The following is a 26,214-nucleotide window of genomic DNA, read 5'->3' as shown; positions in this document are numbered from 1 at the left end:
TTTGACCCTCACACCCCTCATTACATCAGCTGCTTCTACCCCTCACGAGTGTTTCTCTTCGCGCGGGGTACTCACTCCTCCTCCACGGAATATCACTTACCTGTGTGAGGAAGATGTGCAACACACGGCCTGTTATTGCCGACCTTGTTTCCAAAGTAGCTGTCCCGTTACGCCACGCACCCTTGGAGAAAGACAAACGGGGTTACATATGCAAAACGAGTTACCATCATCGTGCGACAAGCTCAACATCGCTGCAGTCTGAGGAAGACGCGGGGGTATATAGAGTATGACGCAGGTTCACGATAGGGAAGAGATACTATGTAATCTACCTCTGTAGGGCTCTGTTCCATCCAAAAGATGTTTCCAAGCATTATGATCCGTACCCAAACTACGGTGTTTGCAGGCCGGATCTCGAAAGGCGATTCTCTTCGTTAACCCCGCAGAGGGACGCATTGTCGTTATCAGCCAGAGTCTTGGACAAGAACCATGTCTCGGAATGATGGGATTCGAGGCTTCGATTCTCCTCATTGGTGAAATCATTTTGATTCCGGAGGGGTGCCATCAATTGCATTCTCCAATGAGTTGCGATCGATGCGGGATTCCATGCGCGTTTTCCCGCTTGATGCCACCTTCAGCGGTGGGGTTGCGTGATACAATGGCCCTCTACACCCAGGATCCAGTTTATTAAGCTCACCCAGGATGCGGATTAATGTTAGAAGAAGGGTGGATAATTATATTTGAATCGGTTTCTCCACCGGTAAACGAAGCTAAGGGGCTGGTGTTGGAGGATTTTGGGCTATATATATCTCGGATGAAGCTGCCTGTTCATCCATCTTTCTCCTCCTTTTTCTCTCCTCTTTCATTCTCATCGATTCTGCATCGCTCCTCTCACGGCATCGTTCCTCCATCTCAGTTTAAGGTCAACCGCCATTATCAGTCCTACATTGGCTGAGGTAAGGCTAGCTGCAGAGTTGGAGAAGCCTTCCCCACCCTAACTAACTCCGACAGCTCCTCTGCCCCCTTCCCCTCGCCTGCGGGATATGTTACCTTATTTTGGCTTAATTTCGCCTCAGGCCAGCCTCTGCTAACTTCATACTCATTCATAGTTCACGAGTATAAGAAGCTTGGAGCGTCCCTGACCAGCAAGTCTCATCCTCCTATCCACAAGTAACTTAACAAAGCTTGCTTGTTGTTTTACATTTCTTTCAAGATGGTAATTATCCGCTCCCTTTCTCGAGGGCTTCCTCGCCCCCTCTCTTCTCTCCTCGCAAGTCGAGGAAGCTTACGAAGTCCTTCTCCTTTTGCTTCATCATGGACCGCATCGTCTTCTTTACAATTGAATAGCGTCCGGACACTGACTGCCACCTCCAAATTACAGGGTAAAGTTCTTATGGTTATGTATGACGTAAGTTCCTCGTTCCACATCCCCGCCTTCGTAGTCCAATTGCAATTCAATGCCTGTTTAAGATGCAAATCTGGGTGCTAACATTGCTTTGCAGGGTGGGGAGCATGCGAAGCAGCAGCCTGGTTTATTGGGAACAACAGAAAATGAGCTTGGATTAAGAAAATGGCTTGAGGAGAGAGGCCACACCTTGGTAACCACATCTGACAAGGAGGGATCGAACTCTACCTTTGAGCGCGAGCTTGTTGATGCGGAGATCATCATCACTACACCGTAAGTTGACCTATCACTGCAACATGTGGAGAATTTTTAAGTTTCAACTTTTCTGACCCGGGACTTTGGCTTGAAGGTTCCATCCCGGTTATCTCACCGCAGAGCGTCTGGCCAAGGCCAAGAACCTCAAACTTGCCATCACAGCGGGTGTTGGTTCCGACCATGTTGACCTGAATGCCGCCAATAAGACCAACGGAGGTGTCACTGTCGCTGAAGTCACTGGCTGCAATGTCGTGTCTGTTGCCGAACATGTCGTTATGACCATCTTAGTCCTCGTCCGCAATTTCGTCCCGGCCCATCAACAAGTTGCCAGCGGTGAATGGGACGTTGCTGCCGTTGCTAAAAACGAGTATGACCTTGAGGGTAAGGTCGTCGGAACTGTAGCTGTTGGCCGCATTGGCGAGCGTGTGCTTCGCCGTCTTAAGCCCTTCGACTGCAAGGAGCTTCTTTATTATGACTACCAGCCCCTCAGCCCTGAGGTCGAGAAGGAAATTGGATGCCGTCGTGTTGAGAACTTGGAGGAGATGTTGGCACAGTGTGATGTTGTCACTATCAACTGCCCTCTCCACGAGAAGACACGTGGCTTGTTCAACAAGGAACTCATTTCTAAGATGAAGAAAGGTAAGCTACATTTTCTCATCCCCAGCTTTCTCGAAGACCATGGTGTATAGGATACTAAGGGGTAATAGGCTCATGGCTTGTAAACACCGCCCGTGGGGCTATCGTCGTCAAGGAGGATGTCGCAGAAGCTATAAAATCAGGCCATCTCCGTGGATATGGCGGTGACGTCTGGTTCCCACAACCTGCTCCCAAAGACCACCCACTACGCTATGTCCAGGGCCCATGGGGCGGCGGCAATGCCATGGTCCCTCACATGTCTGGAACTTCCATTGATGCACAAATCCGCTATGCACAGGGCACGAAGGACATCCTTGAATCGTACTTCTCCGGCAAGTTCGATTACAAACAAGAAGATTTGATTGTTCATCAGGGCGACTATGTCACAAAGGCCTACGGACAGAGAAAGAAAATCCAGGAGGAGCAACGGAACTAGGAGAATGCAGGAGCTTAGGACTTCGGCAAATGTTGCAAGCAAATAACGAGATGTTTCGCTGCAATGGACTGCAAGGCTGGTGTATCTTAACGATAGCATCCGAATAAGGATATTATGATTAATGCAATGAATTGAAAGAGGCCCAGGCCAATTCCGAACAACTACTCGTAGATCTTTCCATACGAACCTTCATTCCATCCAATCTTGCATCCCAGTCACCTTAGAAAAATATCTTGGAATTGAGAAAACCATGCCCAGAAGGCCCGGAGGGCCTTATCGAATGGAGTTGGCAGAGTTTGAGGAGATATGAACGCACAAAAAATGGCCGTCCACGCCTAATCTCCGAGTTATCCTTAACGTTTCACCCGGTGTATTAATTATACCTCCATGGGCCATGGTCTGGTTTTGGATGACACGAGACGAAGTTTTTTCCGGTCAAGCTGATGAGAAATTTCGGTGGCGAATTCCATCTGAGGGTATTTATTGGCCAAACACCAAGAGCTCAAGAACGATATTGATCAAAGCGTTTCGGGATGTGTTGGAAAAGGTGCGAAAAGTGGTGGTAGCGATTCTCAAGCCTGGACTACCCTGAAATTGATCCTGGCCGCAGCAGTGCCGAATCAATTCTACACGATCAAGCTGGACTTGTGGGCCTTGGTCCGGTCCCTCCCTTTCGCGTCCACCCTGCATGTGAAGCATACGTTGAATGATAGGACCTGATAAATAGTGTAGCCAGGAAGGTTATGGGCAGTCGACTTGCAGTGTTGCCTTCTGTTGGCCTCTTGTTCTCTCCGCAGGGACTACTACCGATTTGTTCATGTTTTCAGTGTGTTTCCTGCACCTGAAAATGTATCATGCACGAAAATTACTCATCCAGAAGGCGGAAAGCATTTGCACGGGCTGCTGTCCTGTGGGTACTCGATCACAGCTATAGTGCCACCGGAACGTGTGCTGTCGGTGATCTGGACTCTGTACAACTCTTACCACAGGGTGGTTATCTATAGAATTTGGCGACATCGGCCAGGAGCATTTCCATAACTCCGTCGCCCCCTGAGATTCCCTTTCATGTCGACGTTGGCCGAATTTGGTCTGGTGCACAGCCCTTGCTGCACTTATCATGCCCAGAAGGAACTTATCCAGCGGGCGAATCTGTATTGGAAATGAATTCTCGAATGCAAAGTCTGGTCAACCTCATGTGAGCTGCCAATTTGCCAAGTAGTCGTTTCTCGAAGCGGCTCTGCTACAACGTCGACTTTCCGCCAAGGAACGACCTCCAGCCACACTTCAGTCACATGACTCAATTTCCCGTTCGGGTATCCGTGCGTCAACGTCACCGCGTTCCTGAGAGATGAAACTGCCGTTGTGTCAATCAAAAATCCGCGGTTTAAACCAGCCAATTCAAGAATAATATCCCTTTCGATACATCCTGAGTGAGACAGGGAGATGGCAACATGGATAGTGCACAGGACCGTGCTGAAAGTGACGTCTGAACGGGCGGCCCAAGATATGCACCTGTTAATGAACTACATGCCCTTTGACGGCGTCCCCTGTTTTTTTTTTTTTTTTATTTGTATCATCCCTCGATTATATTACCCCGCGTTTTGGACAGCTTTCGTTCTCTTTGAAAGAGAGACGATTCTGGGCTTTTGGGGTACGTCCAGTCTGGGTCAAAGTCTTTCGGGATCCCATGATACGAAAACTACTTTTCTTCCTCTCTCCCTCCCCCCCCCTTTTTCTTTTTTTTTTTTTTTTTTTTTTGCATTGCGTGTTTGCCTGCAGCTATGGTTGTTGCCACTGCTGATATGGACCCTCGGGCGGTTTCACTATTGGATAAAGTGAGGAGGGTGGCGCTGAGTGCCGCATTTTGGGCACGTTCGTTGCCTACTTTAAATTAAGGGCCACAGCTATACGCCAGCTCCGTGGAATCTGCGAAATTGAACATTATGGGGGGATATAACACGAACATCAAGAAAGTAGCGGGAGGTGGAAATGGGGCCGCAAATAACTGATGGCCATCACACATCCTTGTTGCCCTTTCACCCTCACATCCAAGCGCTCCTCAATATGAAAAGTAGCCTCACATGGTGGCAAAGCCTCTTTATAATGCTCTTTCGGAGGATTTCAATCCTTCGGATATATTCCACAAAACGGGGATTTTTGAGAACCTAAAGCTTCTCGCCGGAAAACCATCTGACAGACAATGGCCAGCCAGTCGAACTCCACATTCCTGGGTCATCTTAGGTCAGATTGTTACAGAATTCAAAATCATGTTGCCTGTTCTGGATTAGGCTATTTTTACGGCTAATAATTCCTCTCCCGGGTTTCATCTTGCATGATCCTGTTACTCATTCGAGGACTCAGCCGTTCCAACTCAAGAACAGGAGAAGCCACTGCTTCCTTGGCCTCGACTATCGTTTACCTAATGTGTTGGCTTTGGCAGCTAAAGACCTTGGTCTCTATTGATTCCTGGGACTTGGTCCTTGGGATTTCATCGGACTGGGTGACAAATGTGGCCTAGATGGGGCACTGTATCATATCTTCATGGAGTACTCGATGAACTTTGAGCCACTTTCGTGAACTAGATCCCTCTCAATGCTCTGGCTTTGCCACTGAAACTCTGAGTGCTTGAACAGTGTCGGGCCAATGGAAGTAAAAAAATATACCAATATTCATGTTCTTCGAGGTGGTTTCTGGAAACCATCCTTTTCTTTCTCCTTGCTTCAACTCTTTCCGGAACCATTTGTCCTTTCAACATACAGTGAAAGAACTGCGCCTATTCCGCATGCTGTTGCATTCACGATGCGATTTCTGTGATTAAAACGGGATTATTGACAGCGTTTCTTTGGTTGATGCAGTTGTCCACCATGCCCGAACTCTTTACCCCCCAGCGCTCTTCTACACTCTACCGCCAACTGCATTAGTGTTATGCCCTGGAGGACCTCTGCGCATTCATCGCCAGTGTTTGGATCCTCATGGTTCTGAATAATAATGGCTATAGACGAGACAATAATCGACGCATTACAGAGGAGCAAGATCGAGTTCGCTGGCAATGCGACGACTCTGGCCGACACTCTGTTCCTTAAATTTAGTATCCAGAGTCGGATTTCTATCGTTGTCACAGCGGCTTTCAACGTCTTTGCATCTGCTGCCGTCGTGGTAACCGTTTTGTACGATAGCTGGAGAGTAGCGAGCCTTAGAGTGCCTCGAAGGTGTGCTCCTCCCTCCATCTAAAGCAGGGGTATGGAACTGATATATCTAAGAAAACTCGACTTTTTTACGAAAATCCCAACGGCTCATATATTCTCCAACGCATTGGCTCTCGCTACTATGACGCAGGGCTCGATTTTCATATCGGTGCAGACCATGAACCTCCAAGATGTTCTCACTAATAACTGCAGCGTCTACTCTCAAATTACCTGGACTGGTAAATACTTCTTCTCTGGACACGAATTTTCGTTTCAGCTAACTTTACGAGTAGCTGCTTGGCTTGTCGGATACACTATCTTAATCTTTAGTTCCGAAGCTGCGATTAGGAGTTTCAACCCGGCCTGTTCAGCCTCACCTTGCAAAAGCTATGCTTCAGTCAACTGGATCCTCGTGGTTGTTTTTTCGGTCTTAACTTGGATACCGTCATATCTCAGGCCTGTGACGATGAGCATATGCACCGCGGACCTGACGCAGTGGGTTGAGCCTTGGTCAGATATTGGGACAGGATTGGCTTCGAGTCTGATTCTCTTCTACATTGTCAACGCCGTAGTGTTATTGTTCCGGCTCCGACGAACCGAAAAGCTGTGTTTTGAGCAAAGAATTGCCACTCGCAATCAGGTATACTACCTGTTCGTTAATTCCGCTATATTTGTGAGTTTCCCCATATATCTTCGCTTTCCGTGAGTCTCCATAAACGCAGCACACTTACAGATTTATAGGCGTTCACTTTGCCATTTTGGATACAGGCAACGACATCCCATGCAACGAATGCGGCGGCCATGATCATGTCGATTGCGATAAATTTGTTTGGGATCGTGAATGGTGTCTTATTCCTTCTCCTGCGCGCAACTGGTCAGAACCTGATTACCAGATCCGCAAACCCGGTTTGGTTTATGAAGCCCCCAAGGCGGTACACTGATTCCACTGAGATGGCTGTCGCACAACAAATGATCATGCCAGTTGGCCTTGAGCGAAATAACAGCATCGTGAAGCGCGGAGATTTCTCGAGTGGCAGGTTTGGCCAGCGCCGAGAGCCAGAGCAACCTGACCGAGGACGACGAAGAAATTCGATCCCTGAAGCAGTTTTCCCTGATGGCCGCAGTTCGATGGAGCGCCTAACCGCCGGCATCCAAAGTAGGGAAAGCTTCCTTTCTTTATCTACCACTTCGAGAGATCGATCCTCGGGATTGTCATCCATCGTACCGATGACCGATATCGACGACTTTATCCTCCTTCCACCACAACCGTATTTCAGTCACCGGCGGCGTTCTTCAGATATAAGTGCTGCAACAGTTCAAATTGGGCTATGTCTAAGTAGTATCCCAGTACCGCTGCCAGCACAGCAAGCACACAATTCCTCGAAAGTCACCCATATCCCAGTTGACCCCCCGGAGACGTTAACATCAGCTCGATTCTCTGGTCCTAAAAAGACATCTACAGATGGTTCTAGCGCATCCCTAGATTCGTCCCTCCCTATCCATCCTTTACAAGTTAACCCTCCTTCGCTGAAGTGGAGCCTTGAAGACGTTTCCGCTCCAACTTATACCACCAACGAGAGGAGCGATAGCACTCTCGATCCTCCACCACTAGCCCTAGAGTCGGTGCCTAATCGTGCCTCCCAACGCCTCACCGACCTCCGCGCATCTTACGAAACCAACTCAAGTAGGTCGAAATTGCAAGGCGGCCTCCCCTCTAACCCCAAATCATCGCAGGCGGTGCCGAGGAGGGGAAGAAATGACTCCGCTTGGCCCCTACCAGAAAGGTTTTCGTTGTTACCAGACAAGACTTATTCTCAAATTCCGTGGATATGAGCCATCATGTCTATTTAACCACGGCCTTGGTATTTTCTACTCCCTTAGTTCTGCTACCCGGTTTGGGAATGGACCTTTTATTATAAGTGGTGCTGGGCGTTCCAGTTCACGGCTTTTTTAAGGGCTTTATTTGGTTATATTGCATTTTTATTATAGTTGAGATCTGTTTCACTTCTTTGTGGTTTTGGTTTTCGTACAATGGTAGCATCTGTGATTTGACCAGTGGGAAGTGGTTGGCTCTGTTGTTCTGCTGTTACCTGTATACTAGGTCTCTCAGTGATTGATATGTAACTCACATGGTCTAGAATGGCTATTGACACTCTGACACAATCTTTAACTGGCCTCAGTGTACGGTATCCCAGTCACTATACATTAGCCAGTAAAAGTAGCATCTATTTGTCCAGTCATTGATATATAAGCAAGGTTCTAATATACACATAATGTACAGTACATAAACTAAACCCAGGAGAGATGGTCTGTCCTGTTTAACATTGATGGAATTCATATCCAGCGTTCATCGAGACGCCTTCTCATCCTAGAAAACAACGTTAACAACCTTTCCACCACCGACAACCACAACACGCTTTCGCTTCTCCCAGTGGTTTCTTTCAGTTAGCCAGAGCTTTCCTTTGTCAGTCTCAAGTATATGAGAGATAATCCAGGATTGCTCCTCCTCACTCATAGGTCCATTTCGTTCCACCTTTCCCTGTTGCTTGGACTGTCCATTTGATTGCTCGACCGGGCCTACGGCAGATGATGAGAAGCGAGGGATTGTAGCCGTGAAACGGAGCTTTCCGTTTACCTGTACTGCTACTGTCTTTGAACCACGGTGCTGGAGCGATTCGACCTGTGGCTCTGTTAACAGTGGCGTGGGCCAGGGTGAAGAGAATATTGATAGCGACTGGTCATTTTCGTTCTTGCTGAGAAGAGAGGTGTGGAGTTGTTCCCAGCACTCCGAGGAAAACGCTGGTGCGATGGGTGCTAGAAGTTTGAGGAGAGAAGAGACGAGCATGTATAATACTGTCTTTGAAGCTGGGGACGATGGAGATGAGGGCAGTGCGGAGGAAGTTATTGCGTTTGTGAACTTGATTAAGTCAGATATAACTGTGTTAAGGGCGTAAGGGTTCTTTTCCATGCAGCTTGAGACGGAAGTGATTGTCGAATGTGCGATAAGGAGAAGATTAGCTTCGTCATCAGATAGCTCATCCAGAGGTGGTAGAGCAAGATTATCAGCAGAACGGATATTTTCCCGGCTTAAACCAAGTTCGGCGAATATCAAGGACTTTTCTGAGTCGGAAATGATCTTCCATAATCGACTAAACCATCTCTGAATTCCCACAATTTTAGTCTCATCCCATTCGAGAATCTCGCTGACTGGCGCGGCGAAGAGAATATGTGCCCTCGTTGCGTCCGCACCATATTTTTCGATGCATGTACTTGGATCAACACCGTTATATTTACTTTTTGACATCTTCTCAAAGGAGATATTTGGTTTGACCTTGGTCCCGGTTAGTACCGGTGAACCAGGAACAGAGAGATCAACCTCTGATGGACGAAGGAAACGGCCGGTGGCAGGATCAGTATATGTCTTGCCGTGCACCATTCCTTGAGAGAGTAGAGTAAGGAAAGGCTCTGCCGTATCAGATTTTGCTCGATGGCCACCGGGTATTAATCCAGACTCAGCGAGGAATTTGTAGATAAATCGAGAGTAAAGGAGATGTAAAATTGCATGTTCAATGCCGCCAATATATGTATCAACCGGTCTCGCCAGAGCGGGGGAGAATGGCATTAATTCATTTGATGGATCAAGGAATCGTAAGAAGTACCATGATGAGTCAACAAAAGTATCCATAGTGTCAGTTTCCCTCTTGGCTGGCTTGTTACAGTTTGGACAAGGCGTATTCAGCCAGTCTTCAGCTGATTCAAGTGGATTGCCAGCTTTGCCTTTCAATCCGGCCCCGTCAATGGTGGGTAATTCCACGGGAAGTTGGTCAACAGGAACGGGAACTGCACCACAATCACCGCAGTGAATGATAGGAATCGGTGCACCCCAATAACGTTGCCGGCTTATTAACCAATCCCGTAGTCTCCAGCTTTCAGTAAAATCGGCCGAGCTGTTATGATCCCGAAGGCTCGAGACAATTTCTTCTCTGGCCTTATTCGATGAAATCCCGGTGAATTTCCCGCACGTACTATTGAGAACTCCTCCTCCAAGGAATGCTTCTGCTCTCTGGATATCGTCTTTGTTAGAAAAGCCATTGCGTAAATTTGGCTCAATAACCGAGATAACTGGCGTAGACGGCATATTCTCAGCCCAAAAGGCAAAGTCTCGAGAATCATGTCCGGGAACACCCATAACTGCACCCTCTCCATAATCCCCGAGAACATATGGGGCTACAAAGACCGGAAGTTCTGCTGGGATGTTCGGGTTTTCTTCAATGGCATGAAGAGGGTTCACAGCCTCCACACTAGGCAGACGGTATCCTACCTTTGTATCTGGAGGAAGTAGACTGGCAGAGTTAACAAAAGCTTTGAGTTTTGAGTCTGTGTGTGCTAGCTGTGTCACCAATGGGTGGTTCAGAGATAAGGCAACATATTGGGCACCAGGTAGAGTATCTGCACGCGTGGTAAACACCTGAACATTCAATTTCTCTTTGGGAGTAATTATCTTGAATGTTAGCCGCGCGCCAACTGACTTTCCGAGCCAATGCCGCTGCATGGACAGAATGCGGTCCGGCCACCCGCTCGCCAGTGAATCAAGATCTTTAAGCAGGGCCTCCTTAAACGCAGTTATCCGGAAGAACCACTGCTTCAATTCGCGTTTTTCGACCACAGCTCCAGACCGCCATGAGCGCCCATTTGCGTCGACCTGTTCCAGGTGTTGTCAGAGAACATCGCCATACCAATTGTTGATGTGGATGAAGGTACCTGCTCGTTCGCCAACACGGTCTGATCGACAGGGTCATAATTGACCATTGCTTTCGCCTGGTATGCCAATCCTTTCTCATGAAGCATCAAGAATAGCCGTTGAGTATGCTTATAAAATTCAGGGGAACAGGTCATAAACTCCTACTAGCCACACCAATCAGCACTCTCTTCACACGCAGCTCTATCTCCATATAATATTCTCTCAAGGTATATAATCGCATACCCTATCCCAATCAAAATCCGTCCCCAACCCTTTCAATTGTTCTTTCATCTTTGCAATATTTTCCTTTGTCCATGTCGCCGGATTAATGCCCCTCTCTATTGCCGCATTTTCGGCAGGCAGCCCAAATGCATCCCAACCCATTGGATGGAGCACATCGTATCCCTTCATCCGCTTGAATCGTGCTAGGACATCGGATATTGTATACACACGGACATGGCCCATATGTAGAGTCCCCGAAGGGTACGGGAACATGGGGAGAACATAGGCTTTCTCTGCGGACGCGGAGCTGGAATTCTGACACTTGTGAAATTCCCATTTTCCTTTCCACTTCTTGTCTATCGCGAGGAGGTCGAGTTTTCGGATCGGAGTGGTGGACGCAGCTCGGAGGAGGATTCGAGGAGATCGGAGGTGGGCAGTCAAGCTAATGGCAGTCGGCCTGTGGGGTAGGACGGCTCGTCCCAGCATTAATTGGAGTCGCATTTTTGCTCCTCCTCATCTTTCAACCCCGAAGCCAAAGCACATATGCCGGGAGACCGTTTTGGCTTTGAACTGCTGAAGCTTCGAATTCAACGAAAGTACGGCCAATCGAGCTAATCCAATAACGGTCTAGTGCTGATTGATCTTATCTTATCTGATCGATAAGATAGGTGGATGAGCCTGAATATGAAGTCCACCTAATCCATCTTGCAGGGAGAATAAGTAGAATGCTCCTATCTAAAGGCTAAATGCATCGCTGTCTATCAATAATTATTAACTATCATGCAATCATAACCTCAGAATCCCGGCCTCTTCAGTGCCACCTCGGAAATGATCTCTAACAACACGGCCCTTCAGTATTGTCTCTTTCACAATTCCCTCAACATGTTTCGGCTCAACCCTCCCATACCAAACGCCCTTTCCGGCCAATGGATGTGGTAAATCTGATGCTGAGTTGATAGAAGATGGAAGATATATAATCACGTTTCCGGCATATTTATGACCGCCAATATGACTGATCAACTCCACATTTGCATGTCGCACGCCGTCGACTTTATCAACGCTGACTGAGAAGCCTTCATGTTGCAACACACGGCGAAATTCAGCTTGAAGAAGGGGACCCATTATCCCACATCGCCGATCTCTATTTCCATGGCCACAGATGAAGATTGTCGGAGAGTGCTTTAATTCAACCGCATCCGGAAACGACAATTGAAGCTCTGTTTTTCGTTTCATGACCTCTCGCTTCTCCGCTGGTAGGATATTGTGTGCTTGATGCACCTCGAGCGGTAGTAAAAACGCTTTTGTAAATCTCTCTAGACCATCTTCGTCGATAGGTACCTTCGGTATATATCTAAAGCTAGGAAATAAGAATGCAGACGCGGTCTTCGTTTCGGAGGCCGGATCGCACTGGGGCGTAAAGGAGGAATTCGTAATCAAAACACCATTATATGGCTACTCTTTCCCGTGAACGATGTCAGTCATCCCAACCGCCATTCTATTCCGAGCTCGTTGCAACCTACATCAGAGTATTTTCCGCCCCTACTGACTAGCCTCTTTAGCCCGTTCGCTAATAGTCCCCATCCCTGATCCTGTCCATCCTCTTCGATCCGACTTCTCCAGTCCGTCTGCCCCGTTGCAATCACAACCTGTTGTGAATGTGCTACCATTGTTCCATTGAGATCCTGAGAGTGGTCGATATCAAGCCCCTTGGGCATCTCTGCACACGCGCATGTTGGTTCCGGGCAAGAAGGCGTGACGGGGAACGGTGGTGGAATTTTTATGCGGCGAGAAGTAGAGTAGGAAGCGCATTGGGCGAAAGGGATTGAGGAGACGGGTACACGGGATCTGAGGAAAGTTACGGCAGCCATGGCTTGGGGGAATCGCCGGGGCTTATGACGCGTGTTAACTGCAATTCAGCGTATCAGGTTGTCAAAAATCATGGAGAATATCAATGTCAAAAGAAGAACAAAATAATAAAATAATAAACGGGACAAAGTGGCCTTTGAATATCAAAGGAATTCTTTTTTTTTTTTTTTTTTTTTTTTTTTGAACGACGGCGCGGGCTCACGGCCGAAGATCATATAAAATTAAGGTTACTGCGGCCGCTCGGAGATATCGGAGTTGAGGATCTCAGTGCTGCGGATTACGCTCCAGGGCCCTGACTCTCCTTTTTTTTTTTTTTTTTTTTTTTTTTTTTTTTTTTTTTTTTTCCCTTTCTCAATGCGAATATCTGCACGGAGTACGACGGAAAAGAGTATAATTATATTCTCACTACGGTGTAAGCAACTTTGTCATTTGCTATTCAAGGCTCTGACATCCAGCTCAAAACGACGCCAACGCCAGAGGCGATTCGGTCAATGGCCAAAGCTGGCTCCAGAATACAACAGCTCCGGCAACCAAAATAACATAGTATGCAACAGTCCACCCGATACCAAGCTGCTTCTGCTCTACCCGCTGCGCTGGAAACTCCTCATCCTCCTTACCTCTCACAATAATAGGCTCAATTGGCATGTCAACTTGCACACGGCCCCAAAGTCGAGGTAATCCGCAGCAATTGCAAAACGAGTGGACAGCAATGACTGCGAAGAGCGACCCAGTACGCAGATATAGAAAAGCAGCGTACCAACCAAAAATCGTCGTGTAGGCGAATTGAAATACTGTGCGGAAGAGCATCGTTCCGAGAGGCGCATATGCGTGGGTTAACTTGAATTCATAAAAGTGATGAACGTGTGCAATCCCAAAATAAAGCGGGGAAACAAACACGATGCTTGTTGGGGAGATCTTTGCCATCAAATGCAGCGCGACAATGATCGAGCGGAAGACTACTTCTTCAGTAATAGGGCCCTGTAAAAGATAAGCATGAGTGCTGTGCGAAGTAAAGTTTTCTATGATAGACATACAGCGACATAATTCCGCCAACCAGCCCACTCGGTAAGAGGCTCAATAAGTGACTGCCATCGAATCCAGTTTCTCCATTGGCCTTCCGCAACTCCTCGTTCGAATAAGAATCCCAAAAAGAGGATAGCTGTAAGAAACAAAGATTTAACGATTTCTAGCGGTCCAAGCGGCCACCATCCAAGGAGTCGGAGTGCCTCTAGATAGGTGGTATGTCCCTTAGAAACAATCAGATATAGAGTGCCGAGACTGCATATGAAACACGCCGTCATGACCGCTCGGACTCGATATTTGATAACAGAAGGCGCATCTCTACTCAAGGTCGGAGAAGGTCTGCTAGCCTTCGACATGTATAAAGGCACAACATAGAGCAGAGTGCAAGCGATCTGAAACGTTCAAGTCAGCTTAAGCCAGCTTATTACTTTTCCGAGGAGCAGCAAGCAGAGCCAATGGCCATATTGGGGCTTTCAAGAGCGAAAAGGTTTCCCAGGAATTATCCCAGGATTGGTTGTCATTCAGCTATCTAAGCCATGAGAGAAGAGTGAGGAGAGCGAGAGAGAGATATAAGGAAGCTCAAAAACCAATATATAGGTTATCGAAGAAATTTCTTACCGAAAGCATGACAGCGACATTGGTCGAGATCAACGGCTCGGGTTCTTCATGCCGGTCAATCAGTCCCCGCAAAGCGAAAATCAACGGGCCGGCGGCCGGTGAAGGTAACTCGACGTACCTTTTTTCGAATAGAGGTCTTTAACACGCTCGATAATACCCATCCTTGCGTTGTTTCTCCTAGGGATGAGATGAGGAATTGCTGCGAGTTAAGCAAGTGAGCAGTGCCAGTGCTGCACAATTGGGGGAAAAAATCCCTCAATTCCAAAATTGGTATTGAATATGCAGGTTTCTTTGCTTTCATATTCCGTAAGAGGCCTCGACAGCTCTGGATCAGGGGGAGCTAAATTTTGAAGTTTGAGCTAAAAATAACATTCGTGAGCTTCCTGTTGTCGGCGAACTGATTTCTGTGGGCATCCACCATCATCTCTACATCACAACACTTTTGAATTCATGTTTGAACATGCTGTGAGAATGGATAAGTTAGTGATATACGCTGTACAGAGTACAGAGTTGTTAGCTAACTAATTCCCAACATGGCTCATGAGCCCATCCTGCCTGGACTGCAACCAATCAACATTTACTCGATACTCCCGACCGTGTTGCTCTTCCATGTTCGCCTCAATGGACAACCGGCCGCTATTGGCGGAGGGCAAGCTCACCGCATCAGACTTAATTCGTACGCAATGCCTATCCTCGAATTAAATTCCGGTGTCTTTTCCTGCATCGAAGATTTGGCCTCGTACGGGATGCAATAGCAGCAGGACCAGCAAAGCAACAGAATGTGAAGCCGAGTCGCCCACGTTTCCAGAGCCGCCACAGCTATCTACATTGATATATTGGGACCGTTATGGACGAGGATAGATTGATACAGCATGCCGAAGGAAAATCCGAATCGTAGTCGGGGTCTTGGGTAAGACTCAACATTTGGTCAAAAGCAGCCTCCAGCCAAAATGAGAAGACGGCTCCTCTTTCGATAAGGCCGCATATTCGATTCTGATACTATTTCAATGCCTCTTGGTCCCAGCAGGCAGCCGCTGGGAGACAGAAGGGGACCACATTCCCAAAGCTCTATTGCAGAACAAAATGTACTCTTCAAGAACGCTTTCCAGTTTCGTCCGAACATGACTATCAGTCTAGACAGGAAGATCAAAGCCAGGGCTCTCGAGAGACCGACCCTGGAGGACACGCCAAAGGCGTGAGCAGAAGCATAAATCAAAGACTCCACGAGACATACACCGACGGATCGTTTCTGGGCAGGCCTCCTCCCCGCATGCAGCGAAGAAACTGGGACATTGACGATTGAGGGAATCAGCCGGGATTTGTGTAGGAGCATCATACTCAGTCCCCCGTGCGGGTTTCAGCCCTTTTAATTTCCAAAGGATTTATCGCGTGGAAATAACTCTGGCTTGTGCCTTTGCCCCAGATCTCCGGGAATCATGATCGAAATAATATCTTGAGATCTTGCCTACAAGGGAAGAATGGTGTGATCGCCGATGCTTTCCGGAGTTACTTCACCCTTCAGCAAGGAATTCGGGAAGATCGACGGAAAGGTTATATGAACCTTGATCCTTGTGAAAACTCGACAATTCCACGTCGTTACAGTCAGGGGGTAACCACGCCGTCAAAAGACCACCAAGAGTTCAAAGAACGTTTTCGCCCAGGGCCCCCTTCGCAAATACGAACATTCGCAGCAAATGGCGAATGAATATTCGATTCCCATGTCCCAAAACACGCAACTGTATCGTAGAGATCAACGTCCATCGCCTCATCCGGAGAACACTTGTGCACATAGGGTCTCGCTTTCTCCTCTTCGATTTGCACCTCAAAATTGGGAAGTTCTCGTTGCTAACAGGACATAGCTAGCCCCGGTCGTGGAAATTAGTGTCTCCACATCTCGCGCCGTGAACAAGATAACACTCGAAATGATTTATGGCAATCAGGAGCGTGGGCTTTTATGGCTTTTTGTTTGCAGGATGGTTGACCCAAGCTTGCCTAATTCACCATGTATACAGCGGGATTGACTGATTACCCCATGACCTAGTTACTCGGTGTCAACTTGATATGCCGTGATGTACTCCGTAAAATGCGCAAGATCGCACAAGTCCCGATCTTTGGAGATGTTGTTGCAGAGCAAACCTCCACTACGCTGTTGAAGCTAACAATGAGGAAGAACGGTGCCGGGCCTAGGAATGAACCAGTAAGGCTAATCTCAGACCCGCAACGGGAGAGGAGCTAGCTGTACTCCGTATTCCGTATGGAAAGAAGGAAAGGGAATCCTTTCATGAGCAAGTATCATCCAGCAATATCCATTCAATCAAGTGAATTAAGTCCAATTCCCAAGTCTTTCGCAAACCACGCAACGGAGCGGGCCATATATTGGAATTCACGCTCCTGAATTAAGCATTCGTGTTCGAACGTCGGCACCTCTATAGAGTTGCTGAATTTATTTAAACACGCTTGCCATCTGTGGCTGGCATCTTGGATTATCATAATTTGAGGGTAGCGGCAAAGTGAAATATGGTGGCGAGCCTTTAACGACGATAAATTCAGGTCGAGAGACAAAAATCAATCAAAAAGTCAGGACTCCAACACCAACAATTGCGGCCCCTTTTTAGGCTGGAGAAGTGGGGATGTGCCAAAATTTAGGGCATCCTCCGCTTGTTATCACAAATGAAATTGGAATCGATTTCTGGACTCTGCGGGTGAGTATTCAGCCTATTCTAACCCTAAACCTCAGGAAGCAGGCTCTATCGGGGAGAGCAGTGAGCAGGATCATGAAGGTATGACTTTGAGATCGCAGCTTGAAGAGTGGGTTGGGTCAATTGAAATCTCATTTGCACCCTATTCACTGCATTGCTCAATCAACACATATCGCCAAGGCATGCCTCAAGCATCAGATATGGACAGAGCAGACTCAAGCCGTCAGAGCTTGAACTAGCAGTTCGCATAGCTAGTGAATAATGCTGTTGTCAACAGGATGATGTGAGTATAAAATGAAACTGTCCTTTTTAAATACAGTTTCGAAAGCCGAGCTTCAGGTAATGTTTGCCAGGGCAGTCCAGCTGAGGATCACAACCTTGCTCATGGTGCCGGGTGCCCTGGTTAAATTGGTCTCTTTGGGTGCCACAATGGATTTTATCTCTTGTCCTCACCAGGGCGAAGGGGGAAACCATGGTTGTTATCAGTGGTGGGGAAATGCAACAATTGCTAGGGGCTGGGGGAGCACAGCTGCGATGCAGTCATGTGCCTGCTGGGCTCCTATGCTTTGCAGGCATTTATCGGGAGTTGCGCTCGTGATTCCGTGATTTCCGAGGCCTGCCTAGCTTCAAACTATACCAATCTTAATCGCCAGCTCTCAACGCCAGTGTTTTTCCTGCGGCTTTTGCTGGGCGATGAGTGAACTAACTCAAGAATGTCGGGCCATCAACTCAAGCAACAAAGCGATTTAAAAGAAAACTCAGGATTTGCAACTGATCAGATCAAGCTCTTCCAAGCAAAGTCAATGAAAGCCACCAAGCAGAGCAGTTAAAGGCCGAAAGACGTTAACAAGTCAAACCAGTGAACTAAAAGCCCCAGTCCGTTCGTGTGGGAAAGCAAGAAATCCGCACGATGCCAAACCTTGTCTGCCAATCCTGTTCTTCTCTGCAGACAACCCTTTGAAACTCAAAGGATTAGTGTCTGGAGAAAAGAGGACTTCTGATTATGGATTACTCCGTACGGAGTACACTGCCCGAGAATCCAGAAAAAGCCAGACCCTGGGTTTGTTCAAAAAAAAAATTCCATTCGCCTTTCCAGGCTTGCATTAGTGGAGTTTTCAAAAGCCGGGAGAGCGTTGAGGACCTCCCATCTTCGCTTCCACGCTGGTGAACCGAAAGGGAGGTGCAACAGCGCCAACCAATTCAAGGGAGGGCCTGCAACAAAACAAAGTGGTGATCCCTGTTAGCGTTGAGCCTCCAAAAGCGCCAACTCGCCTCGCGAATTCGCTAGTACCCCAGTCCCTTCTGTTGCGATGACGACTAACGCGGATCAAATCCTTATGACAGCCAACCGAAACGCAGATCCTGTCTGAAGGGAGTTTGGCGATGGCTTTCTCGTGGCAATTTATCCATTTTTTCTTTTGACGGGCTCCAGACTCAGTTCAATCTTTGCCCTTTTCAGTTCACACTTGACCCATTCTCCCCGCATCGAAGCGCGACAGCGACCTTTCGTATATATAACTGCAAGACGAGAGTCCCAGTTTTGTGGTTCGGTCGGCTCCAGAGGACCACTTTCATTGTCACTCTCGCACGACCGGAGACTGGGTCTGTTGTTATAGGATTAGCGCGATGTCTGAAGAAATCTGAGAAGCTCTGTGGTACTCGGTCGTTGGGACTCTCGAGGAAGGAGGACTGGAATGGACGTTGAGCAAATGTCCACGAATATGGCCAATAATAAGACTTTCTCGGGAAACAACACTCCTGCGCAGTACGATATAATCATCGAACAACCGAAGCTCGTCACCGTGGTCCTTGTTCTCACTTGCGTCGCGACACTCATCTACCTACTGGCTATATTTGTACGATGGAAGCACAACCGACTAAGGGAGCTGGAGTGTGTCTTCATGCTCAGCGCTTTCGTCTTCTACCTGGTGTACGAGATTATGCTGCTTGTGTCAATGCCTCTATTCTATCGTCTGAATGCCGTCAATCTCGGTCTCATAGAGAAGTACCCGACCGCCCTTCAAGATAAAGAAAGATTCATACTTCTCCTTTTTGTGAACAATTTGATATTTCTTTTTCTGCTCTGGTCTGTCAAATTTGGTCTTCTTGTACTCTACCGTCGCTTGATGATCGGGCTACCACGCCAGCTCAAGGTTTGGCTGGTTGTTCTGGTCTATACGGTCATCACATTTCTCTTCTCCTTCATTACCACACTCACTGCCTGTGGTGGAATTTCAAATCTCCAAAAGGACCTGCGCAGTAAGTCTACTGGTTTATGGATGATGACTTGACATTCACTGACACAGTTTTGCGATGAAGCGTTTTGTTCAAGCCCTGTTGATAATATCACGCGAAATCTCAATTTTTTTGGTTCCTTCGCATCTGATGTCTCGACCGACCTACTAAGTGAGCGATCTCTCCGAATTTGATTTCCTTATCCCGGTACTATAAAATACTGATTGGCCCCATAAACTAGTTATGGTTCTTCCCTTACGGCTCATATGGGGACTACAGATGTCTTCAAGACGAAAACTGGCTGTTGGCGCTCTATTTTCCGTCGGTATATTTTGTACCATCACTGCGACTATTCGCCTGGTCCAGATTACCTCAAAGACCAGAGTTACAAACCCCAACGCCTTATGGCTAGCTCTTTGGGGTTCGGTTGAGTCGACAACTGGTAAATACTTCCCCGTTACTCCATCGGAGCTTGTCTCCTGAGTCTTCCAGACTTTCATTCTTTTCACAAAGTTTCACTTTGCATCGCTAAAAGAGATTCCGGTAGCAATAATCGTTGGTTCTCTACCATCTTTACGATTCGTACGGAGGACTTCCAGACCTACAGGCGCTGGCGCTTATACCACTAGCAATACCGGGTGGGCCAACAGTCGCAAGTTTCATTCTATCCAAATGCAGCCCTATAGTCCGAACAACACCCGACACGTAACAACCGTATACGGGGGTCCGGATACCTCTTCATCGCGAGAGAGCCTGGCTCCCAAGGATGGAGTGCTGGTCACCACGCAACATCAGGTATTTTGGCCAACGTAAAATGTGCACCAAAATTGAAGACGTCTGGCTAACCAAGTGATCTGTAGATCCGCACTGAGAGGATACTCCCCGGCTAACGACGTTCTTCCCGCTTCGCTACCTATATTTCCTCCGTGGTCTTTTCTACAAATGACGACTATAAAAAATACTGTCACCAATATGATCGTAATATTGTTAGTTAATGTTTCCTAATGATCAGTTTGATACCCTCCCAGTTTTCGGAATCATTGAATCCTATCTCTACAAAAAGATATCCAAATGGCATGGTCCTGAAAGATTTTTTGCCTGGCCTCTCGGCTATGTTTCTGGAATTTAGGTTTTAAGGTTGCGCGTGCAACTACTCCGTACCTCGAAATGTGTGAACGTTTGATTTCCCCGTTTTTTTGGGTCCCACATGCATCTCCATCGAATCCCGGGATACCGTGAATCCACCGTACCGTTAATTTGAGGAGAAGAAAGGGAGAAAGAAATGAGATGGCTATGCACTGTATATTAAATAAAAGACCGGGTCAAATTATCTAAATCCTAGGGGTTCCGGTGGTTTGCCTGCTTGCCATAACAAAAGTCTTTGTTAATTTTAGCCCTCGGTTCCTTGTAAAGTCCGCATGGTCGCAGATGTACTCCGTAATAAGCACTGTGAACCGCTCTCTTAAACCATTGGTTTTCTATACAGAGTACAACCCCGTCTTCTGGAACCCTTCCAGGAAGCTATCATTCTTGTAGATAATACAACGTCTTCGTAGAGAACCCACTTAAAAGGCTCATGTGCCGTTTCCGACAATCGATCTGGGAACTTACACTCCGTACGGAGTAAGGAATATCGCCGTTTGCATCGCATCGCTTGCAGAGGGGCTAAAAGCGGGGTGAAGTGCTGGCCTTTCTGGCCTTGCGAAATCGACCCACTGAAGACTTTGACCGGATTGGACGAAGAGGTTTGAGAATCTGTCCGCATGTGGCGGCAAGGAAGAGAAAAGCAGGTAACTATGGGTTGTGATAAAGCGCGCATTCTTCGCTGATGGAACTAACGGGGCCCAAATCCCGAAGGGCGTCGAATTGTCTCTGGTGGCGGTGAGTTTATTAACTCCTGAGGGCCCAAATGATGGGACAGAACGGAAAGGAAATAGTGAGAGGGTTTTATTCCACTACGTCAAAATATCTGGTGCTTCCCGTGAAGGTAAAAAGATAAAAGGATAAAAACCACGACACCAAGCGGATTCGAACCGCTGACCCCGAAGGGATGAGCTGGGGTTGCACCGTCTGGGGAGGTTCAAGGCTCACGCAATAACCACTCTGCCATAGTGCCATTCTGGTGGTTCCGGCAGTCGGGAAGATCCCGAGGGAGACTTCTCGGCTCTAAGGCGGCCCGATGGACCTGTGCTTTAGGCTTAGCGCCCGCTCCTGGTCATCGCCAAGCGCGCTCCACTTCCAAACTTCCCCGTGATTCCATAGGAAGGCCAACGCAGCTGCGGGGACAGAGTCGCATTCCTCGCAGGGCGGTTCCGGACCCTCGTCTTTTGCAGTTTGATCCAGCCAGAATATGATGTTAATCGTGATGCTCGCTAGTGGGACGAAATCCTCGGTAAAATTGAGCTTGTTCCACACAAATTCAAAGCACAGGCGAATAGGCGAATAGTTAAACGAGCGGACGAACATCCCACAACCCGAACATATTGGAAGGATGCTTGCTTCCGCCACGCGAGGGACCCGCTTCAAGACCATTCCAAGATTGTTCCGAGCCTGCATGCTCAGTCATACACACAAATCAACCTGAAGCATGGCATCGCTGATGGCCGACACGCTGCGAATTTTTTGTCATCGAACGTCGGGCTTCTCAGGCCGGAGACATGGGAGACCTTGCCAGGCGGATTGTCGTATGAACATGCTTGATATTGTACTCTGTGCACGACTCCGCACATATGTTTCTCTGTGCTGACTTTATGCTCTGAATTATGATTCTCAAGTGACAGGATTCGCAAGAACCCATGCCCTTGTCGCTGTCGGGGTATTGTTTGTTCCCCGAGCCGCAGGAACACGTTGGCCACCGAAGAGCCGCCATCAATCGGACAATTCTGCATTGTGAGAACGGCAAGTGGTCCCAAAGATTAAATCCTGATAAAGGAACTCTCCATGCGCCATGCCAATGGTTGGGCCAGCGTGGAAGCAGGAGCGGTGAGATTCTCTCCATCATGGTTGGGCAAATGGGGACATCCCGGCGAGCAACCTCGTGGTGCTGGTCGACGACAGGGATTACGGCGGGTGCGCAGTTGAGACTTTAATTTCCTCTGCTGGAGACGTGGTCTGACATGGTATTTGCGAGGGAATCTCGCGGTATATCTCGCTAGAGAAATGGTAGGGAGACAGATAGGGGAAGAGAGGATCTTCCGACGCTCTGTGCTCCCCTCTTCTACCAACTTCTAGACCTCTACAGTGTGGGCTAGCTGCATTATTCGCTCTTTTCGAGTTCTTTTTTTTTTTTTTTTTTTTCGGTTGGACTCTTGTTGTTCCAACGATTTATTTACGCCAGGTGTCTCCCGGGTTTTCATTTCTGTTGCTTCTTCATACTGTCTGTCTTTTTGGTGGAGTGGTTGCTACTCCGCCTGTACATATCTCTCTGAAGATCATAATCACACGCCATTGGCGTTAACTTTGTGTGTGGGCGCGTTCACTAATCAGGCAACATGCGTTCTCACGCCCTGTCAACTTGGTTTCTCTCTTCCATAACGTTGGTGGCAACCGCAATGAGTGCTCAAGCCCAAAGCTATATTCCTCGGCCATTGGACGACATGATAAAGGACTTGGGCTTGGAGGAGCATGTCAAGGATATACCAGGTGGTGATAACCTCGAGGGGAATGTAACTGCGCGATGTATTATTGCCGTATGTCATCCATTCAATAGCCGTACGATTCAGAATATACTGACTGTGTCCTCCTTTTGAGGGTAACAGACCGAAGTTTTACGCCGTGTGCTCCCTTCTGAGGTTGAGATGCCTGGCTCTGGTGCATATACTTCAAACAAGGAGAGTTACTGGGCTCAGCAGCAATCGACATTGTCGCCTTCTTGTTTCGTGGCCGCCAAGAGTCCCAAATCTGTCGCAAAGGCCCTTGCGATATCTCGCATTACACAATGTCCTTTCGCTGTACGGTCTGGAGGGCATTCGGATGTCCCCGGTGCCTCGAATACTGAGGAAGGCATTGTTATCGATCTCCGTGCTTTCAACGATATCAAAGTGTCAGAAGATAAGAAGGTGGCCACGGTTGGCCCCGGCGCCACCTGGGCTGAAGTATATCGACACCTTGACGAGTACGGGTTGACGGTTATTGGAGGCCGCGCTTCCACTGTTGGCGTTGGTGGTTTGGCCCTCGGCGGTAAGGTTTCAATTCACGTATGATGCCTTCGGAAGAAAACCCCGGGTTACTGATCGTGTGTCAGGTGGAATGTCATACATTTCTGGACGTGGAGGGTTTGCTTGCGATAACGTCTTGAAGTTTCATGTATGTTATCAAACTATATTTATGCGCGTTTAGAGTTTGTTGTTTCTCGGATAATTGCTGATAGTTCGCATAGGTCATGATGGCTGACGGCCATATCCTGGAAGTAGATGAGAAGTCTCATCCACTTCTTTACTTTGCCCTTCGCGGTGGCGGAAATAACTTTGGTATTGTTCTCCGATTCGACTTCGAAACTTACCCTCTCGGCGAGTTCTGGGGTGGAATTCGTGTTTACCCTGTCGAGGCTAAAGAAGCGATTAATGGCGGGCTCAGCTCGTTCAACGATAACGCATGGGATGACCCAGACCTCGCTGTCATTACCTCCTTTATCCATAGATCAGGAAGCTGGTACTCCACCGTCATCTTTGATTACGCTAAACCCGAAGCGAACCCACCTATCCTCACCACAAATTTCGCAGACCTACTAAAATACACTCCCTCAAGAGACACTAGCCGGATCACCAATATGACACAGTTTGCCATTGAGCTTGGACAGGGCACACCACCCGGTCTTCGCCAGCAGTTTACCACAGTTACGTATAGGAATAGCGCCGAGGTACAGAATCGCATGGTGGACATCCTTATGGAAGAAGTGAAGAACATAGAAGGCCGGATGTCCGCCAAGGAGGCATTCGCACCCATTGTTGCATTCCAGCCTATTCCTCCCTCCATCAGCTCTAAGTTTTCGAAGAGAGGTGGAAATGCGCTTGGTGTCAGTCCCGACGATGGGCCTCTTATATGTAAGCTCCCCCAACCAAACAAAAAAAAAAAAAAAAAAAAAAAAAAAAAGAGTAGCTCGCCATTGTTAGTAAAATGACACGACGATACTGACGCTAGTGCATAGTGGTCAATCTTTGCTTCCAATGGTCCAACGTTGCTGACGACCAGCTTGTTATTTCGACAATTGACCGGGTTCTTGAGAAGACGAACGAATTTGCTAGGTCCAAGGGCCTTCTACACGATTACATCTATATGAACTACGCTGCTCCATACCAGAAGCCGGTCACCAGCTACGGTGCCGAGAACGTGAAGAAGTTGCGCAAGGCGCAGGAGGAGTATGATCCTTTCTTGGTCTTTGAGAGGTTACAGCCAGGTGGATTTAAACTGGACATGTAGTGGGTTTTTGTACCTTCGAACGCGTTCGAAGTTAAAGAGATAGGGGAAGGAAGCCCGTTCTGGCCGGATATCATATAACACATCCCTTGTGTTATTAATTTATTTCGTTTTTGTTAACTCGAATCATGCAGTCACATTACGCGTGCGCATCCAAGCTATCTGGACAACTCGAATCTACATACGCGGGGTGGATTTTAGGATCTGTATATATACTTCCGGCTCATAGATGCCGATATGTGACCGAATATTAGGGGGCCAGAAAGCCCACTCAAGAACAATAGGGGTTAGCCTGTGACTGTGAGAGGTGACATGCGTATCCCAGTAACCTAACGGCAGGATTGAATTTATATCGCGAGTTATATAACTAGGAGGCATAATCCCATCCCCCTTTCTTCCCTAGTCGTACTGAACAGCGAAGAGTGGCGCTCAGCGTTCTTGCCTCGAGACATCCATCAAGGAGAAACTTGATGGTTAATGCGCAGAATACCCACATATTCTCCAATGGCCTGGCTGCATCGGCATTTGCTGGGCGAGGAGACGCACCCTCTTTTGCAATATGAGGAGACTTTACTTTCAGGATTTGAAATCGCCAGGTTGAGGATCTGCTCAGATGATCCGACGCCTGGGCTCTGGGACTGAACAAGCATCCACCCCTCAACAGAAATCAAGGATTCTCGCTTAGGGCTGCTGGGATGGTGTTTCTCAAGAGTCCCAACGCGCTCATATACTACGATTAGCAGAGATTTCCAAAAGGATCACAGAGATCCCCTGAAGCCAGGCCTATTTCGCGTCTGCAAACGCACGAAAAAAAAAAAAAAAAAGCCCTCCTGCCACCCTCACGATCAGCCACCCACCCGCCGATTCCTTCCCCTTCGCGACGCGCCACGGTTTCAAGGGCGCGGAGAGAAGATTCTCCGACTCCACGCCCGAAGAGCTGATGCCACGTGACCTGGACCGTGCGCCTCACCGCCTCGTTTCAGGTGCCGCGCTAGGCCCGAGCCGGCATGGTGCCGTGGTTTCGTCGCCGACCCACCGTCCTTCGCCCAACGTCGCTCACGAAGTCCGCCTCGCCGTCTCTTTCACTTCCCTCCAGCCAGCGATCCCCTTCTGCAACCCTTCTTTTCGGCTGTTTGTTGCTTTGTGCTTTTGGTCTTTTTGCTCTCTGTCTCTCCTTTTCCTTGTTCTTCATGTCATTCATTCTTTAAAATAGATAATTGGCCCCTAGTGCTATAATGACTGTCTTAATCGCCTTTTAGCCATTCATTTTATCGATCATTCGCTCTCTTGCCGCCCGGATAAAACACTTTATCTGCAGTCCCTCGTTTGAACTCCTGGACAAGCCGAAAAGCCAGATGAAAATAGCATCAATTTGCGTTCCCTGATACTGATCTTCATCAATTGCACGGCTTCTTTGCTGACACTCTTTTCTGAAAAAGGCGAACCAAGCAGTTTTATTATCTAGACATTCATTCTTTTTT

The 26,214-nt window shown here is 47.9% G+C and overlaps 10 protein-coding genes and 1 non-coding gene across 11 annotated transcripts; 5 read left to right on the top strand and 6 right to left on the bottom strand.

Moving 5' to 3' along the window:
• Positions 1 to 876: 876 nt before the first annotated feature.
• CIMG_02650 (formate dehydrogenase) lies at positions 877 to 2,871 on the top strand. The gene is made up of 6 exons (XM_001248878.2): positions 877 to 953; positions 1,107 to 1,213; positions 1,379 to 1,405; positions 1,500 to 1,675; positions 1,752 to 2,296; positions 2,365 to 2,871. The coding sequence occupies exons 2-6, from the start codon at positions 1,211 to 1,213 to the stop codon at positions 2,727 to 2,729; spliced, it is 1,116 nt and encodes a 371-aa protein (XP_001248879.1). The 5' UTR covers positions 877 to 953; positions 1,107 to 1,210; the 3' UTR covers positions 2,730 to 2,871.
• Positions 2,872 to 5,537: 2,666 nt separating this feature from the next.
• Positions 5,538 to 7,747, top strand: CIMG_02651 (uncharacterized protein; the record flags this gene model as incomplete). The annotated part of the gene is made up of 4 exons (XM_001248879.2): positions 5,538 to 5,938; positions 5,990 to 6,153; positions 6,208 to 6,587; positions 6,656 to 7,747. Exons 1-4 carry the CDS (start codon positions 5,718 to 5,720, stop codon positions 7,745 to 7,747), a joined length of 1,857 nt encoding a protein of 618 aa, XP_001248880.2. The 5' UTR covers positions 5,538 to 5,717.
• On the bottom strand, positions 6,691 to 11,418 carry CIMG_10997 (leucyl-tRNA synthetase). The gene is made up of 3 exons (XM_012358978.1): positions 10,899 to 11,418; positions 10,676 to 10,816; positions 6,691 to 10,616 (listed from the first exon to the last, which is right to left on the bottom strand). The coding sequence occupies exons 1-3, from the start codon at positions 11,376 to 11,378 to the stop codon at positions 8,283 to 8,285; spliced, it is 2,955 nt and encodes a 984-aa protein (XP_012214401.1). The 5' UTR covers positions 11,379 to 11,418; the 3' UTR covers positions 6,691 to 8,282.
• Positions 11,419 to 11,580: 162 nt separating this feature from the next.
• On the bottom strand, positions 11,581 to 12,894 carry CIMG_10998 (sucrose cleavage family protein). The gene is made up of 2 exons (XM_012358979.1): positions 12,398 to 12,894; positions 11,581 to 12,329 (listed from the first exon to the last, which is right to left on the bottom strand). The coding sequence occupies exons 1-2, from the start codon at positions 12,743 to 12,745 to the stop codon at positions 11,664 to 11,666; spliced, it is 1,014 nt and encodes a 337-aa protein (XP_012214402.1). The 5' UTR covers positions 12,746 to 12,894; the 3' UTR covers positions 11,581 to 11,663.
• A 250-nt stretch (positions 12,895 to 13,144) lies between these two features.
• CIMG_02653 (CaaX protease) lies at positions 13,145 to 14,633 on the bottom strand. Its single transcript, XM_001248881.2, has 4 exons — positions 14,503 to 14,633; positions 14,385 to 14,428; positions 13,778 to 14,158; positions 13,145 to 13,721 (listed from the first exon to the last, which is right to left on the bottom strand). Exons 1-4 carry the CDS (start codon positions 14,543 to 14,545, stop codon positions 13,200 to 13,202), a joined length of 990 nt encoding a protein of 329 aa, XP_001248882.1. The 5' UTR covers positions 14,546 to 14,633; the 3' UTR covers positions 13,145 to 13,199.
• A 284-nt stretch (positions 14,634 to 14,917) lies between these two features.
• On the top strand, positions 14,918 to 15,687 carry CIMG_10999 (uncharacterized protein; the record flags this gene model as incomplete). Its single annotated transcript, XM_012358980.1, has 2 exons — positions 14,918 to 15,123; positions 15,522 to 15,687. 2 exons carry the CDS (start codon positions 14,918 to 14,920, stop codon positions 15,685 to 15,687), a joined length of 372 nt encoding a protein of 123 aa, XP_012214403.1.
• A 3,085-nt stretch (positions 15,688 to 18,772) lies between these two features.
• CIMG_02654 (uncharacterized protein) lies at positions 18,773 to 20,292 on the top strand. The gene is made up of 5 exons (XM_001248882.2): positions 18,773 to 19,342; positions 19,403 to 19,489; positions 19,560 to 19,760; positions 19,866 to 20,113; positions 20,179 to 20,292. The coding sequence occupies exons 1-5, from the start codon at positions 18,805 to 18,807 to the stop codon at positions 20,206 to 20,208; spliced, it is 1,104 nt and encodes a 367-aa protein (XP_001248883.2). The 5' UTR covers positions 18,773 to 18,804; the 3' UTR covers positions 20,209 to 20,292.
• A 1,039-nt stretch (positions 20,293 to 21,331) lies between these two features.
• CIMG_15008 lies at positions 21,332 to 21,434 on the bottom strand. The gene has a single exon. It is a non-coding gene; the product is annotated as a tRNA-Ser (tRNA).
• A 50-nt stretch (positions 21,435 to 21,484) lies between these two features.
• CIMG_11001 (uncharacterized protein) lies at positions 21,485 to 21,874 on the bottom strand (the record flags this gene model as incomplete). Its single annotated transcript, XM_012358981.1, has 1 exon — positions 21,485 to 21,874. The coding sequence occupies one exon, from the start codon at positions 21,872 to 21,874 to the stop codon at positions 21,485 to 21,487; it is 390 nt and encodes a 129-aa protein (XP_012214404.1).
• Positions 21,875 to 22,809: 935 nt separating this feature from the next.
• Positions 22,810 to 24,736, top strand: CIMG_02656 (uncharacterized protein; the record flags this gene model as incomplete). Its single annotated transcript, XM_001248884.2, has 5 exons — positions 22,810 to 23,007; positions 23,077 to 23,497; positions 23,562 to 23,623; positions 23,697 to 24,360; positions 24,465 to 24,736. 5 exons carry the CDS (start codon positions 22,810 to 22,812, stop codon positions 24,734 to 24,736), a joined length of 1,617 nt encoding a protein of 538 aa, XP_001248885.2.
• Positions 24,737 to 25,188: 452 nt separating this feature from the next.
• CIMG_12646 (uncharacterized protein) lies at positions 25,189 to 25,934 on the bottom strand (the record flags this gene model as incomplete). The annotated part of the gene is made up of 3 exons (XM_004445563.1): positions 25,189 to 25,463; positions 25,577 to 25,685; positions 25,770 to 25,934. 3 exons carry the CDS (start codon positions 25,932 to 25,934, stop codon positions 25,189 to 25,191), a joined length of 549 nt encoding a protein of 182 aa, XP_004445620.1.
• Between the last annotated feature and the right edge of the window lie 280 nt (positions 25,935 to 26,214).

The sequence above is a fragment of the Coccidioides immitis genome, assembly GCF_000149335.2.
Source record: "Coccidioides immitis RS genomic scaffold supercont3.1, whole genome shotgun sequence".
In the NCBI taxonomy this organism is placed as follows: domain Eukaryota; kingdom Fungi; phylum Ascomycota; class Eurotiomycetes; order Onygenales; family Onygenaceae; genus Coccidioides; species Coccidioides immitis.
Note: the sequence above shows the minus strand (reverse complement) of the source record. Positions and strands in the feature narration are given on the sequence as shown.

What these genes read in the sequence shown, in the direction of transcription:
- CIMG_02650 (XM_001248878.2), top strand. An exon ending in TTCTTATGGTTATGTATGAC is followed by an intron (nt 1,406 to 1,499) that starts GTAAGTTCCTCG and finishes ATTGCTTTGCAG; the next exon opens with GGTGGGGAGCATGCGAAGCA. An exon ending in CATTTCTAAGATGAAGAAAG is followed by an intron (nt 2,297 to 2,364) that starts GTAAGCTACATT and finishes AAGGGGTAATAG; the next exon opens with GCTCATGGCTTGTAAACACC.
- CIMG_10997 (XM_012358978.1), bottom strand. Translation starts at nt 11,378, where the DNA reads ATGCGACTCCAATTAATGCTGGGACGAGCCGTCCTACCCCACAGGCCG. An exon ending in CGGATTTTGATTGGGATAGG is followed by an intron (nt 10,817 to 10,898) that starts GTATGCGATTAT and finishes TGTGGCTAGTAG; the next exon opens with GAGTTTATGACCTGTTCCCC. An exon ending in CCGTGTTGGCGAACGAGCAG is followed by an intron (nt 10,617 to 10,675) that starts GTACCTTCATCC and finishes CACCTGGAACAG; the next exon opens with GTCGACGCAAATGGGCGCTC.
- CIMG_10998 (XM_012358979.1), bottom strand. Translation starts at nt 12,745, where the DNA reads ATGGCTGCCGTAACTTTCCTCAGATCCCGTGTACCCGTCTCCTCAATC. An exon ending in GGGGCGGAAAATACTCTGAT is followed by an intron (nt 12,330 to 12,397) that starts GTAGGTTGCAAC and finishes GGGAAAGAGTAG; the next exon opens with CCATATAATGGTGTTTTGAT.
- CIMG_02653 (XM_001248881.2), bottom strand. Translation starts at nt 14,545, where the DNA reads ATGGGTATTATCGAGCGTGTTAAAGACCTCTATTCGAAAAAAG. An exon ending in ATGTCGCTGTCATGCTTTCG is followed by an intron (nt 14,159 to 14,384) that starts GTAAGAAATTTC and finishes TGAACGTTTCAG; the next exon opens with ATCGCTTGCACTCTGCTCTA. An exon ending in GTTGGCGGAATTATGTCGCT is followed by an intron (nt 13,722 to 13,777) that starts GTATGTCTATCA and finishes TATCTTTTACAG; the next exon opens with GGCCCTATTACTGAAGAAGT.
- CIMG_02654 (XM_001248882.2), top strand. Translation starts at nt 18,805, where the DNA reads ATGGCCAATAATAAGACTTTCTCGGGAAACAACACTCCTGCGCAGTAC. An exon ending in TCTCCAAAAGGACCTGCGCA is followed by an intron (nt 19,343 to 19,402) that starts GTAAGTCTACTG and finishes TTTGCGATGAAG; the next exon opens with CGTTTTGTTCAAGCCCTGTT. An exon ending in TTCGGTTGAGTCGACAACTG is followed by an intron (nt 19,761 to 19,865) that starts GTAAATACTTCC and finishes AGATTCCGGTAG; the next exon opens with CAATAATCGTTGGTTCTCTA.